Source organism: Arthroderma uncinatum, assembly GCF_011692745.1.
Source record: "Arthroderma uncinatum strain CBS 119779 chromosome Unknown scaffold4, whole genome shotgun sequence".
NCBI lineage: Eukaryota > Fungi > Ascomycota > Eurotiomycetes > Onygenales > Arthrodermataceae > Arthroderma > Arthroderma uncinatum.
Window position 1 is genome coordinate 1,989,820 of NW_022983866.1, and position 15,897 is coordinate 2,005,716.

The 15,897-nt window shown below is 49.7% G+C and overlaps 2 protein-coding genes across 2 annotated transcripts; one reads left to right on the plus strand and one right to left on the minus strand.

Moving 5' to 3' along the window:
- Positions 1-4,508: 4,508 nt before the first annotated feature.
- On the plus strand, positions 4,509-8,164 carry GIQ15_05958 (uncharacterized protein; the record flags this gene model as incomplete). The annotated part of the gene is made up of 5 exons (XM_033553375.1): positions 4,509-4,677; positions 4,782-4,920; positions 4,990-5,890; positions 6,181-6,662; positions 6,955-8,164. 5 exons carry the CDS (start codon positions 4,509-4,511, stop codon positions 8,162-8,164), a joined length of 2,901 nt encoding a protein of 966 aa, XP_033404519.1.
- A 2,580-nt stretch (positions 8,165-10,744) lies between these two features.
- Positions 10,745-14,846, minus strand: GIQ15_05959 (multidrug resistance protein 3; the record flags this gene model as incomplete). The annotated part of the gene is made up of 4 exons (XM_033553376.1): positions 10,745-11,114; positions 11,202-12,506; positions 12,573-13,434; positions 13,502-14,846. 4 exons carry the CDS (start codon positions 14,844-14,846, stop codon positions 10,745-10,747), a joined length of 3,882 nt encoding a protein of 1,293 aa, XP_033404520.1.
- Between the last annotated feature and the right edge of the window lie 1,051 nt (positions 14,847-15,897).

Genomic DNA, 15,897 nt, shown 5'->3' on the forward strand with positions numbered 1-15,897 from the left:
AGTGACATCGAACGTCGAAGCTGTGTCCAGGGTTCAACCATGGCCATGACGTTGAAGAGTAGCAGCGCAGGTCTTCAGGTCAGGCCAGTGCATCAAGTCTGCCGTTAGAGGGTAAATCTCCCTCTCTCCTGGCCCTCCCCCCCATCCCCATCCCGAGACTGTGGTTATGAGAGGGACGAACGAGAGGAAGCAGAGCTGAAACTCGCCTGTCCTCTTTCCCATGGTCCGCAATTAACTTCGCAAGCCATCGACCCCTGCATGAAACACTAGTCGCGCGGCAGGGGCAAAACCAGCAGAGAAGAGAGAGAAGAGGGACGGATCGCCTTGTGATGGTGATGATGCCATTATTATGTCATCGATCTGTTTCCCTGTTTCTTGTAGTGATAATATCGAGTCTTATGTTCCATCCCTGTGTTGTCTCTATCTCTGTATCTCTGTATCTACCTAGTATCTCAGCTTGTCTCTGCTTGTCTCTCTGTATCTCCTGATGTTGTCTGTATATGTGCAACTGAGCTTCATGTCAGCCTAGTCAGGACGTGGGATGAGACGAGCTGTGGCACAACACATGGTGGCTATCGAATGCGCCTCATGTGATAGATACAGCGATGATATTAGAGGGAGGCCGCCGAGAGTTACGTCCGTTACGTCCTGCTGCTCAGGGGTTTCATCCCATCTCGCTGGTTTTAAGCTGGTGGCTCAAAGCGGGCACTAGGACTTAGTTAGAGGCAGCCCTTGATCCAACTAGGAAAACAACGGTTGCCGAAGAGAGAGCAAAAAAAAGAGAGTTGCAAAAAAGGGAGAGGAGGATCGAACTGAAAAAGGGTGAAAAAAAGTAAAACGGGGGCAACCCATCTGCTTGTACTGTACGATCCGTACTATCGAAGATACATGCATGTACCTTTTTTTTTTTTTTTTTTTTTTTTGACTCAGGCTTCGTTTCTCGTCGCGGCCTGGTTGTCAGGTGGAGCTGCCCCCTACGGATCTGAGCCCTACCATGCTATTACAGTTACATCTACTCTTATATATAGTCCGTCCATCTCGTCCATCTCGTCTATCACTTCGTCCATCCATCGACTCGCTGACATCGACACTACTATCACCATCATACTACCATACACCACGGCTCTATAACTACTACACACAACAGCCACACATACAGTCAACAGTCAACAGCCACACTACAACACTACACAACACACAGTCAAGTCAACAGTCAACAAGATGGCCGGCTACTCCAACCAGTTTCCTCCCTGCCCAGGACCACCACCAACGGGCCCCCTTCCGCCACTCCCCAAATAAAGAATAACGACGACAAGTCACAAGACAATAACGAGACACCGCTTCTTCTCATCGTCCTAATTTCCTCACTTCATAATGCATGGCGACTTTCTTCTCATCTCATCGATCTACCGGCAGCCGGCTGCCTGACGTCTTCCGTTATCAGCAATTCCTTTCTCCAGAGATACCCCGTGTTGGACCATAATACATTGTTCTGCCTTCCTATGTCTTCTTCTTCTTCTTCGCTTGCCTCCATGTTTACTTTGTTTTCGGCATAATAATATTATATAATCTGGTGCTCTTCCTTTACTTTTATGTTCCCTGCATGCATCGCATCCCTGGTCCCCAAAAAATTTCTCAGCTTTTTTTTTTCTCCTCTTTCTTTCTTTCTTTCGGAAAACACATATCATACATCACATTATACCGCGCCAGCCCCATCTTCGTCCGCGCTCCACCAACAGCATCCATCCATACGGAGCTCCTCTCCGCCCTGCATGGGGATCTCAAATCCGCCTCGCCGTGACCTGCATCTCGTACTCGACCTTGCATGCGGCAATTGACAACCTTTTTTTATTTCCCTCGCGCAACGACAAATCGCTCAAAGGGACAACGATGAGCCCCTCCCGCGCTGGAGTCGAATCATCCCAACTCGGCCCCCACGTCAATTTATCAGCGGGCGGGCAAGGCTTATGCACGCAATTGAGAGTGGGCCACCGATGATCAGAAGTTGTTTCTTTTCCGTTTTTTTTCTTTCTCCTGGGCATGGCGGGCGAGGACGACAGCGAGGGCGATGGGATATGGGTATAGCATAGCAATTCATGCATGAAACTATCGACTTGGCCCAAATCTAATATCTACCTTTTCTATGTGTGCAACTTGTGTTGACGAGAGCCGTTGGGCCCCCTGTCGAAAGAGAAGAGAAGATGCAGCCGGGATGGAACAGCCTGCAGGTTTAAAATGCATGAGATCATCTGACTGCATCCTGGTCCCTGTATCCGTATGATGCTCTGCCGACTTGCTCTACGCGCCGTCGACGATGGTGGATTGATGTTCTTTTCCGCGCTGCCGGAGACAGGCCACGGGCACTAGGGAGGATGGGCTTGCATCTTGCATCTTGCATCTCGCGTACTTTGCATCGTCTAGCGAACTCTTGGGAGGATTTTTCTTTTCTTTGTACTATTAAAAGCAGCATATCTTCTTTCCTTCTTCAAGCATTCCTTTTTCTTCGTACGCTCTATATTATTTTAATAGACCTTCCTTACGAATGCAGTGCATACATAGCCGGATTATTCAGCTCGCTTCCTAATTGTCCCTGTATACGTGAGAAATAAGAAGCGAAGGGGGCCGCCATGGGGACCTGCTTCCGCTGAATCCTTGTCCCATGCTACCATCATGTATGATTATCAACGATCCAACTGTTTTTTACTTTCGCCAGCTCAGAGCTGTCTCCATAACGGCCTTCGTTTTCGTTCCTTTTTCTGCTTCTTCTGCTTCTCTTTTTCCCTCTCGCCCTCCTCTGATCCGAGAAGTTGCCTCGTTCCGCCCAACGTGAGGATAACATCGTATCCCTTCCCTTAGCCGGCCTCTTCCCCGCACCGAGACCGTTCCTTTTTACGTATGAAACGCTCTCGAGCACAAGAAAACACGGGCGGCAAGCGGAAATCGCAACCAAGTAGGAAAAAACCCTATCTGATGCTTTTCGTCTTGACTCGACAGCTAGAGTTACCTTTTCATCTTCCCGCCCTCCCGCTCTCCCGCACTTTGCCGCCTGGTAGCAATGTCTGGTAGCTTTTGGAATCTCCCCATGACTTGCAGCAGAGGCGGGCAGCGGCCCGTGCCATCCTCAATCGCTACACACAGACAGACGTGCATTTTCACGATGGACAGCGGTTATGCTGTAGGGAGATTAGAGATAGGGAGGAGAAAGACTATTTGTTTCTTTTTTTGCTTGCGCGGTTTGTATTGCAATTCGCTTCTGCTTGTTTTGTGCCTAGGCGGGTATACCTGCGGGTATACCTGACTGTGCACACGTACTTCTACTCAGGTGTACCGAGTGCCCCCATGCTCGGCAATACTTATGCTGCGATTCTCGCTAGTAGCTTGTCTCCAAGGGTGTGGTTTGCCTGTGACGCCATCATTTTGCTACCTGCATGTAGCCTTGCTGGTGTTGTGCATATCGCTATTTACATTAGTAATAGGCAGCCGACACAGCATCGAGAGCTTGTATAATGGCAAGGGCAAGCTTGTCGTCACCGTACCAATCAGCCTCATCACCCGGTTCTCGTGTGAGTGACTGATGACCGATCAGGGGTGAGTCGCAGCCAACAATTAAGTGTTGACATAAACATCGCGAATAGCTTAGATAAATTGCGGAGAAAAACACGTCGTAATAGCCGATATTGTGGTAAGAGTTGCATTCTTGTGATCCTGCTCTCGTATCCGACCGATCCTGCTTTATCTTTTTCATTTTTGTCCGCGACCCGGAATCACGTCACATGGACTCCTCTTATCTCGATGGTAATATAATCTCATCGGGCAAGGTCCAGTTGCAAAAATACTAGACATGCATACCATGCGTCGGTGGGAAGCTATAGCACATGGCTACTAAGTCAGATCTCGCATCAGAGTACGAGGCCTCCACGGCTGGCGGCGGGGGCTGCATATGTATGTATTTCAATAAGAGGAGCTGGCCGAAGTTTCCTCCCATCTGGCGATAACTCTTTTTTTTGTAAAACAGATGATGGCCAGGTAGCTTGCCTAGGTATACGTCCCCTGTAGGCGGCTGGCATAAGGGCCAAAACAGCTCGCGATCTAGATGTCGAACGAACGACCTCCTTTTCTGCGAGGCGCGGAGAAACACCCCCCATCGACTCAGCTGGGTATGTAATTTAGAAAAGGGCGGCGATGCGGAGAATCCCAGAGCAGGCGTAAGCGAATGCAGGGCGTTTCACTAGAGCTTCCAACTCCTCCAGTGCCGGTAACTGTTGCATGCTATCGCGTGGGTAGCATCAAGCTGGATGGTTCAGGGACCTCGGGGCGCGGACTTGGCCCTATAAAAGGGTTGCATTCGGGTTGGCACGTGACTTGCTCTTCTCGAGGGCTGAGAAAAGACAGCTTGATTCGCCGAGCTTAATATCAACCTCAACGACGACGTTTATTCCAACGCAAAGGGGGGGCGGTCTTTTTCCTGGTCTCCGGGCTCTGTCTCCGTGGTTGTTTGTATATTAAGCATGGTTCTGGAACTACACGTCTGGGGTCCTGCGTTCGGCCTGCCTTCGATCGATCCGCAATGCCTGGCGACCATAGCCTACTTCTCCCTTGCAGTCGGACAGAAGAATAGCGGACCAGAAGAAGAATGGGTGGTGGTTGCGGATAGTGACCCTGGAAACGTACCGACACGTAAGCTCCTCGTCTCCCTTTTCTCTCTGGCAGGAACTTCACAGGGACTTGTTGGTCAGACGAAAAAAAAAATCCTTGAGCCGTTTTCTAACCTTCCATCATAGATGAACTGCCAGCACTGTGGACCGGGACAAGATGGATAAGCCGGTTCCGAAATATCGTTGACTACTTGAAGCAGTATTCCAATGGAGAGTGGGATCTGGACGGGTTGATGAGCGAGAAGGAAAAAGCTGATTGTGCTGCGTAAGTGCTGCGTTGTCCCTGTCAAAATGACGAAGCAGGAAGCGTGGGGGCTAAACTTCCTGGTTATAGTTTCTCGAGCTTTGTCGAATCCTATGGACAGCCGTTAATTGACCTGTCGTTGTATGTTTCGAGCGAGAATTACTATGCGATCACCTCACCTGCTTATGGATCCCTCCTGCAGTGGCCGAATCAGTGGATACTACCACCTCGACTCCGGACCATGGCGAAGACCAGGACAGAACACCTCGGCCTCTCCTCTCTCGACCTAGACGCTGCGGAGGAAGAGCAGCAGGAGAAGGCAAGCGGACGACAGCCACCGTCTGCCTCGAGCCAGATACCAAAGAGCCTGGCTACGAAATCTCGCGAGACGATAAGCGGTCTGCTAAGTAAGACGTCGCAGCAGAATCGAATCAGGCTAGACGGCATCACGGAAGCATTCGTAGGCCCGCTGGAAGAGCTGCTGGGCGGGAAAGGGTATCTGTTGGCCGACAAGACTCCCTGTAGTCTAGACTGTTTGGCGTTGGGATATCTGTCGCTGGCGATAGTCCCCGCCGCGCCCTCTCCCTGGCTGAGAGAAGGCGTGCATAAATATTCACCACGGCTGGTGCGGTATTTTGACCAGCTGCGATTAAAATGCTACGGCGGGGACATTGAATCAATCGAGACTGTTCAAGGAACCGGGTCTGCCGGGGTTGGAACTACTGCATTGCCATGGCAGGCGTCTGAGCCGGCCAGCATCGCAGGGATTGCCTTCCGCGTCGCAGAGAGTCTGGCAGATGCGGTGCCAATGGTGAGAGAGCTTCGAGCCAGCAGGCGCTTCCAGCAGCTCAGCAAGGACATGGACTCCAAGGCCGAACAAGAGGCCATGCTGGTAATTGCCAGGGTCAAACGACGGGAAGCCATCGCATCCACGGCGACGGTGGTAGCTGGTCTTGGGATGCTTGTCTGGTATCTCCTAGCAGGGATGAAGGTACCGGTCCAGCTCTCCGACAAGCAGCAGCAACGGGACGAGGACGAGGATGGCCCCGGAGCTGCCGGCCATCAAGCAACGGAAAAGGCCTCAGAGTCGAAATTTGGGGAGGCCGGCGCCATTCTGGGAATATAGCAATAATCACTACTCTTCTTCGTTTTCGCTTTCTCTCTCTCTCTCTCTCTCTCTCTCTCTCTCTCTCTCTCCCTCCCCTCCTCTCGCCTCTCCCTCTATTTCTACGTGCGTGCGCCTCCCCTCGTTTCATCACGAGCGATATTCCTTTTTCCCAGGCCCTTATCTGCGGTATTATCACGCACTCTCCCTCCCCTCCATGCCTCCTGCGCTGCTCTCTGGCTCTCTCGGTGCTTTTTCCTACTGGCCTTGCGCTTGGCCAATCGCGCATCCCTGTCCCCCGGGCGCGCAGGGTGGCCAAGGCTTCTTTACCGCCCCGTGATTGGACACGTGATGATGAGTCAGCATGGTTCTGCCATCCTTGCGCGCAAGGTCCTCATGCATGCTTTTTTCCCTCGCCCGCGCCTGCGTCTGTCAACATCGATATCATAGGACACACACCGGATACACCACACAGAGGAAGACACACACGGACGACAGATACAGAGGAAGACGACGGCGAAGTCACAGCAGATAAGACAGCGAAGACACGACGAAGAGACGACAGACTACGGCAGGATGATATCCTCGCAGAGATAGCCGACGATCCCTCCCATCGAGCACTCGTACTCCTCGACGACTCCCTCCCACCGTCCCCGAGGTCCCCGTTCCGACTGGTCTACTGCTCGCCAACGGCTCTTATAAATATACTGCCCCGACGCTACGGGATTCGAGGAATCAGCACTCAATTGGCTGCATTTAGTTCCGTCCGGAAAATATACATATTCCCTACCTGCATCCAACCTAGTTTAGCTCCACGAGGTCGGGCTGCTTTCTTTTTCGTCTCGTTTTTCACGTATATCGATTCAGCCTAGTGTCTGGCTCTTCTCCTGTGCCTTTACTTTTTATCTTCTTTGTTATATGGGTCAGGACGGCTGGGTTGGCATATAAAGTACCCCCTCCTTCGCCTCCTCCTCATCCCTCGACTTGCTTGGTATCACAGACTCGTATCGCCCTCAACACACATCTGCTTCAACTTATAAGATTATATACTCTATCAGGAAAGAAATCATGGACCAGCTACTGGCTTCCACTCTTGCAAGGCGAGTTGCCGCAGAGGGGGATGCAGCCTTTGTGGCCTGCAACACTGGCAATGAGTATAACGGCCAGATCAACCTGAGGATTTCTGCCATCTTCGTCATCCTCATTGGGTCTATGGGCGGCGCTGTCTTGCCCGTCTTTGCTCGACATGATCCCAACTCAACCTCCAAATACAAGCTTCCCTCTTGGGTCTTCTTCATTGCCAAGTTCTTCGGCTCGGGGGTCATCATCGCTACCTCCTTCATCCATCTGCTAGCCCCTGCACACGAAGCACTCTCCCACCCTTGCCTGACAGGCCCCATCAAGGAATATCCTTGGGTCGAAGGCATACTGCTCATGACCATCATCGTCCTCTTCTTCGTCGAGCTCATGGTCATTCGATATGCTCGTTTCGGCCAGGATGACCACGATCACCCCAAGGCAGAACCACAGGTTGAGAATGGTATAACCACCGCCGAGCCCAAGCCATCCGGCGGCCATAACCATGACCACCTTGGCCACTCCCGTGATCATCCATCAGACGGCGGCTCCGATGTCGTCGAGGCCGCCCACACAACCCTGCTGGAAGACTTCAGCGCACAGCTAACCTCCGTCTTCATCCTCGAATTCGGCATCATATTCCACTCCATCTTCATCGGACTCACCCTCGCCGTCGCCGGGGAAGAGTTCAAGACACTATACATCGTCCTCGCCTTCCACCAGACCTTCGAGGGCCTTGGTCTCGGCTCACGTCTCGCCACGATCCCCTGGCCCAACTCAAAGCGACACACCCCTTACCTCCTCGCCATCGCCTTTGGCCTATCAACCCCCATTGCCATTGCCGTCGGCCTGGGTGTTCGCAACAGTTACCCTCCAGAAGGCCGCACCACACTCATCGTCAATGGCATCTTCGACTCCATCTCCTCCGGCATTCTCGTCTACACCTCACTAGTCGAGTTGATGGCCCACGAGTTCATGTTCAGCACATCAATGAGACGAGCACCCATCCGAACTGTATTGTCCGCTTTTGGTCTACTGTGTATGGGAGCCTTGTTGATGGCTCTGCTTGGGAAATGGGCATAAATTTACTATTTGCTCTCAGTTACGCTTCTCCTGCTTTATCTTCTTGATATGTCTTTTCTTTTTATATCCATGTTCCATTTACTCGCGGTCAGGTACCTTGGTTCACTTTATCATTTTTTTCCCTTTTCAATTTTACTCGAAAAGTATGGGCTGGCGTTTTATCTTCTTGTGGACGACGCCGGCGCATATTATAAACGAGGGCAGTGGCTTCTCAGTTAGGCTGTATGTCTTAATAGTTGGGCTCCAGGCCTTTGGGGTGATTAGTTGATAGCATTCACCAAATAAAATCATTAAAATGACATCGTACTTCATTGTGTAGGCGATTTGACATTATTCACTGGCTCGTATGTAAATATCCGGCATACCATCCATCCAATCTCATTATTTTACCCGCTTCCAATCACTTCCTCCACACCATAGTTTTAACACTCCGACAAAAGGCCACACTTATACGACGTTGCAACCTTGAAATCGTGCTGGCAGCACTTCTTAAAACAATCGTTCAACGCATGAGTCGACCTCCAGCAATGATGGTTCGAACTGGTATGGTAGTATTTATACCCGCACTTCTTGCCGCAGTCGTAAGTAGGCGCTTCTGGATCACCATATACTGCAAACGAGCAAAAATGGCATTTAGTGCTGGCCATGGCGCCGAGGACCATGAGAGAGGCGAGGACGAGCTGATGGAACTGCATCTTGACGTAGTGTATCTGTCCGTCGACCAGGGTAGGTTTGTTAGAGCGGGCCAGGTAACTAACTGCTGGGTGGTGGCTGATAGTTACCTTTTGCGGGGATCTATGGTTTCTTACTTGATATTGTGTGTAACTATGGGCTTGCTTTTTGGAACTAGCTTGCGCGTCTATGACGGAGAGGAGAGGCATTATTTATCTTTATCCCGTTAACTATATAATTTCCTTTGATCAAATGTTCAAGTGGACTGTTTCTATATTTAGTGCATTGTAGACGCTAGATGGATGATATAAATATACTTACGGAGCAAGATCGTATTTATCTGCAGTACAGACCGAGGTACAACAGCCGCTCTACAGGTACTTTGATGAACATGATGAATATGAATGTATAATGTTGAACCTCGTTTATTGAGAGGTCAGGCTGGAGGTTTATGTACCAGTGACAGGGTAAAAGTCCTACGAGGTATATAATGTCCGTGTCAAAGTAGCTTCGAGTATCTCACAAAGCCTGTTGACGTAGCCAACATCTATTTTGAAATTCACGGATCATGGTAATTCCTTCACTTATATTAAACACATCTACCCATCTGACAGCTTCTAGCCCAATCTCATCAGCGCTCGGTAGTAGAGTCCGGCCAATGTAGATGTCAATAGAGAGTAGCCGTTATCTTAAACTTATAAGCATAAACCAAACTTACTTGACAAATATTGGATGCCTACCACTTTGGAGAGCCGGTTATATCATAGCTGCATGCTCTACACCCGTCCTTACTCCTCGTCGTCATATATTCCTCGCTGCAGCGATAGACCTTGATAGACTTTCCGTCTTGATGTATAACGAATGTTTGTTGGAAGAAGTCCGTCCTCATATCTGACTGGCCTCTCTAGGCAGGGTATAACGGCTGGTTGGAGGTGATATCGTTGTCTGCCCTCGAAGTTAACTGGTCCATGGCTGGAGGTGCTAAAATTGGCGATGTAACATCTGCTCTTCCACCCCGTTACCTGGTGCATGGGCTCGACGAAGAAGCTTGAATCACCCAGGGTCGATGGGACGGGAAACATGCCATCAAGGTAGTTCAACCTTGTGATATTTAGATGGAGGGTGACGTTTAGCCAAATATTAAAGGGCTAACATCCACCATGATTGGCCGCAGTTGGAAAGCTTGCTCGTGAAGGAATACGAAGCTTTCTGATAGCCGAGAGAGAGTTAAGAAAAACAACTTTGCCTTCCCATATGTGTATCTCAAGGAGAGGACAAGAAATGCTCCGACTACCCTTGAGTCCTGCATGCATGGCAGGGGATTCCGCATTCAAATAGCCGGGCAGTCAAGAGACCAGGAGGAATATGTCTCCGAGATAGACGTGATTTGTTCTGGCAAAAGGCTTATGCATAACAAGCTCCAAGGCTGTGTTAGAGATACCCGGGAACACGGAACCTTTTGGGATCTCGATATCATGGGTGCCAGACCCTGCCCAACACTAGTACGATGAGGTACCTTGGTGTATGCAAGATGAGACTACAAGCTCAATGAGGAAGGTGATATGGTGAAGTTATATCATTCCACGGCTGGGGTGAGTTTGCTTGCTCAAAGGGTTGATGCGATCCTACAAGTTCAGTCGAGGACCGCAGTCAGGAATTTGGCTTGATACTCCCCAGCAGTTAGAGCGCTGATGCTCTATCTTGTCACCTGAATCTGTTCCGCGGAGGAGACTAGATGAGATGGAGCAGGGGATGTGCGAATAGTTGAATATTTGCTGAAACGAAGCGAACGCCACAGTCTCGTAATATTTTTATATGTATACGATTATCTCGATGGCCTATAATATGAGCCATCATATTTCCCAAGGCTGATTATTCCCCGCCTGTCTTTTTCACGCATGGAGGCTGTTATTTCTCTGCTGTGCCAATTGCCCCCAGACTCTGCATCCGCACCAAATCATGGTACAATCCTTTTTTGTTCATGAGTTCGGCATGAGTCCCTTTCTCGGCCAGCCGGCCATGGTCCAGAACACAAATTAAATCGGCGTGCTGAATAGTACTCAATCGATGAGCCACGGCAATAGTTGTTCGTTCTCTCGCTGCACGGTCCAGGGCCTCTTGAACGATCTTCTCAGACTCTGAGTCCAATGCCGACGTTGCCTCGTCAAGTAACAGGATTCGGGTTTTCCGAAGAAGGGCCCGAGCAATTGCTAGTCTTTGCTTTTGGCCCCCGCTGAGCATAGTTCCTCCCGTGCCAACCGGGGTTGCAAAGCCATCACTAGAATTTGCGTGAGTCAGGCTGCAAGGCATGAAGGGGGTAAGGAAGGAAATAGGAACTTGATAGGCCTGAATAGAAGCGACTCACGGAAGGGAAGAGATGAAATCATAGATATTCGCTTTCTTGCATGCCTGCACCAATTCCTCCTCTCCCACTCCTCTTTCGGTGCCCAACAGGAGGTTCTCCTTGATTGACCCCTCATACAGAGTAGGCTCCTGGCTAACCAATGATATCAAGTTCCTATAGTCATTGATATTGAGCTTGGAAATATCTTCTCCATCAATAAAGATTTTACCATCTGTGGGGTCGAAGAATCTCTCTAGTAAATGGATCACGGTGCTTTTTCCACTGCCGCTCGATCCTACCAATGCCACATACTGACCGCGTCGTATACTGACGCTGAAATTATCGAGAACTAGCCGTTCTGGCCGATTAGGGTACCGGAAACTGGCATTAACGATGTCTATCCGCCCGCCACTCTCAGTAATGCCTTGGCCTGTGGTATCCCAAGTGTCGATTATCGGTTTCAATTCAAAGAGGTTCTTCAAATTCTGACCAGCATGAAGAGCCTTACTCATATCTGGAGCATAGGAGAATATTGCCCCTGCAATTTGTGCACCGGAAATCAGAGCCACGAAGCAGATGAAGAATTGAAGCATATTATATTCGTTTTTTGCCAAGAGAGTTCCGCCATACCAGAATGCGAGTGCAGTGCTAAATAATGTGAAAGACTGAGATGCAGCGTAAAGAGTAGAGGTTAGTAGAGTTGATCGCAGTATTTTTGCCGCTTGTCGGTCTAAGATGCTTCTATATTCGTCCAGTACATGACTTTCAAGAGTCAATGAGGCGACCGACCGGATAACTGTTATGATCTCACTCGCGTATATGGCCCCTTCTTCGTGAATTTCCCTCATCTGGCTGTCAAAGAGGGCGAGCACTCTCAGTCGGATATAGCCAGAGCCTGCCACGAGTGGAATTGTTACAGCGCAGACAAGAGCGAGTTTCCAGCCAACCGCCAGAGATAGGATAATTGCGGCTGTGAGGGTGGCTATGAACGTCAGACATGCCCCTATTATTGCACCACTGAGACCCGTGAGGTCGGTTGGCGCGGTGGAGAGGAAAGATGTCAAACCCCCTGATGAGTGCTCTTTTTTGTCAAAGAAGCTTAGGTCCTGACGGAGGATAGATCGGAAAGCTTGATGTCTGGCCTTGTAAGTGAGACGTTCTGTGGAATAAGAGAAGCACGCTCCCTGACCGAACCATGCAATGAAGGAAACGATGGATATCATCAGAAACATAAGACACCAAAAGTCAATTTCGTGGCGGAGTTTGGCATATTGGGATGCTGGGAGGGAGACGACTGTGATTGACTTTGCAAAGAAAACGGATTGTCTGTGATTATATCCCAATCAGTAGCAATTTACTTGTTTAGGGGGTAATTTTGATATCAGAACTTACGTTGGAACCACGCCACCAGCAATTATGCAGAGAAAAAGACCGGCAAGAATGACACGGGCTTCCTCTTTGTTGAGCTTTGCTACAACCTGAAAGTACGTCCAAAAAGTTGGCCTATTCTCTGCTGGGGCGTCCTGATGCCCTGTATCGGCCATTTTGGAGCTCTTGGGGCTATGTTCAAGATCCAGTGTTTCTGCGGCGGCCGCCAGCTTGGGTTCTTTGGTCAGAATGGCTTCCGTTTGCGCTTCTTTCCAAACGATATCGTCACTCGTGTCGTTTGCGGCATCCTCGGACGCTGTTCCTATCTGCTGTGCTTCGACTAAGCCGGAATATATTCCACCTTGACTCATCAACTCATCATGTCGACCTTGCTCAACAACGGAGCCTTGTGACATGACAATGATATTATCAGCATTGCGGATAGTAGATAAACGATGTGCAACCACTATTGTTGTACGGCCTTGAGCAGCAGACTCCAATGCCAGCTGAACTGCCCTCTCTGATTTAACATCTAGGGCAGATGTGGCCTCATCTAGCAGGAGAATCTTGGGGTTGGTAATAATTGCTCGGGCAATGCAAATACGCTGCCTCTGGCCACCTGAAAGCTGCAATCCTTTGGGGCCGACCTCGGTTTGGTAACCCTGTGGGAGAGCCGTGATGAAGTCGTGAGCGTTTGCAACTTTGGCGGCAGTGTACACGAGCTCCTGTTTTTCATGCTCTGATCGCGGTAATCCGGGGTCATTCAAGCCAAGGAGGATATTCTCGAAAATACTACGGTTGAACAAGATGGGCTCTTGAACCACATACGACATTTGCTGCCTTAGCCAATTCAGATTCAGGTCGGCTACCCCACATCCATCCAACGCTGCCGTGCGATCATACAAGTCAGTAGCATACACTAATTTTGATGAATTCATAATAAAAATTCTTACTGATACTCCCTCCAGTAGGTTCGTAAAACCGTTCTATTAGCCCAATGATGCTGCTTTTTCCGCATCCCGATGCCCCGACGAGGGCTGTGGTCTTGTTCGCAGGGAACCGCAGGCTTACCTGCTTCAGAACCTCGACATTCTGTCGGGATGGGTATACTAAGTTGACATTGTGCAGTTCAATATCGCCTTGCACCTGAAGTGGCCGCTGCCCTTCAGTAGAAAAGGGGTCTAATGGCGACTGGCGAGAGATTGCTTTGAGAATCGTTCCTGCGTGAGTAAGACTGTTGATGAATGATTCACCACTAGGGGCAACTCTTCCGACAGCAAAGGCACCAATGATTGTCGCTAAAATAGTGGTAGTGACTGCGGCCGCGGTCGTCTCGCCGCTGACGATATAGCGAGAGCCTTGCCAGAACGCTAGGGAATAGCTAATATAGGGTATTGCGTTCATGCTCCCAATCATGACTGATATCGACAGCCGCGTCTTGACCCCCCATGTCTCTGCAGAGTCGAGGTACTTTTGGTAGCGCTCGGCCATGGCATCCTGGATCCCAAAGGCAGAAACGTGCCGAATGGTACCAATTGCTTCTTCTGCAACCGACGCACCCTTGCCTAGAGACGCAGAGTTCTTTCTGCTGTACTTTAGCGCGAACGATGCACCTAGAAACTCCGCTACTCCTAGCAGGACGGAACTTGATAGTAGTATCAAGGCGAGTTTCCAGTATTCGATAAAGGAGATGACGATGGCCGACAAAAAGGTTGCTAGCGCGGTGAGAAATAGTGAGATTTTGCTTGAGATTCCCTCCTGAAGGACATTCATATCTCCAGTTATTCTCGTCGTAACCTCCCCGGGACCAAGGGTATCAAAAAATGCAATATTTTGCCGGATAATCGCCTTGAGGTATGCCAGGCGCAGGTTTCGCGTAATTCGCTCCCCCGAGTAGTAAAACCCAACTGTTGCAATGTATATGAGGACGAACTCTGCAATGCCGAGATATACATAGTAGAGGGCAAATTTGGAGACATCGGAAGACAACTGCGAGCTGTCCTCCGTTCCGTGTGCATGGCTTTGGAACGAGCCCACCAAAAGACCGTAGATTACAGTAAGAAGGGGATTCAAAGCGCCTGCGAGGGTGGCCGAGATCGTGCTGATAGTGATCAGAACCACATCCAATGGCTGGGCGTATGCGAATACGGTGGAACTATTCTGCGAGAGGGAGGGCAACCCATCAAGCTGGCGTTGGAGAATATTTTTAGAGAGCTCATCCTCGATGTCCGGAGAGAGTTGACTGTTTTCGGGGAGCTGCTGCTGCTGCTTCATGTTTCCTGCCATGTTTCCTGCCATGGTTTGCTTGTGTCCCTTCTCCTACGTAGAGCTTTCGAGTTGATCCTCTAGAGTATGCGCTCCCCCTTCACTCCAAGGCAGTTCTCTTAAATATCCCCATCATCATCATGACTCATATCTAGGGGTTGTTGGAAGACAAAAACAGAGACAGGAAGCCAATTCCATCCCTGATAATTGTCCCACTTGGTGTTGGCTATCCCGTATATACAATATGCATGCACATACTGACTAGTGGAATCTGATGAAGGATCAGGCCGGATATTCCTTCGAGTTTCCCCATTAGTTCTCCGCCTCAGTTCCGCTGGGAGAGCCATCCATGTATAAGAAGAGGTCTGGGATGAACCCCGGCAGACTTGTGTCTTCACCAAGGCACTCGTTCACCATCTTTTCGCCTTGCTTTTTCTCTCTTTTTTTTTGAAGACCAGCAGTAAGCGCATTCGTCTGGCCGCTCCAGCCTTGCACACCAGGGATATGCTCCATGAAAAGAAGAGCCGAGAACCCTTGTGGGCTGTCACACCGCTATACGTTAAGTCTCTTATGATCGACACTTCCCCGAGACAAGGGCAAAGATGTCGAGTACTTCTGATGGAGGACGGGTTAGCGAATCTCTGCAAGTTCGAATGAAGTTGAGAGCTAGGATAGACTCATATATCAAGGGTGAACCTCTTTAGCCCTAACTTTTAATTGATTATCGTCGAAAGGTTGATGTTTGGCTAAAAATAGACGCAAGCTATTATTCTTGGTGTTTTTGATATGAACGCGTCCCAATCCTATCATTCACTCGAGTAAACACTCGACCTGAACAAACATATCCAGGTTGCCAAGCGGACTGATCTTTAGCTGCAAACTGCATGATCATAGAAGCCTTCAGGAAAAGGTTTCTATGCATGTAACAGCTAGCATCTAAGTCTCTATTTTCCAAAATGTTTGAATTACGCTGCTGCCTGGGGTATGAAGTCATGGCAGGCCCTACGTCAACAGAGCATACGTCAGTTGCAAATACGCTATCATGAAGCCAAGGGGATATACGAGCATACGGAGTACCTGAAGT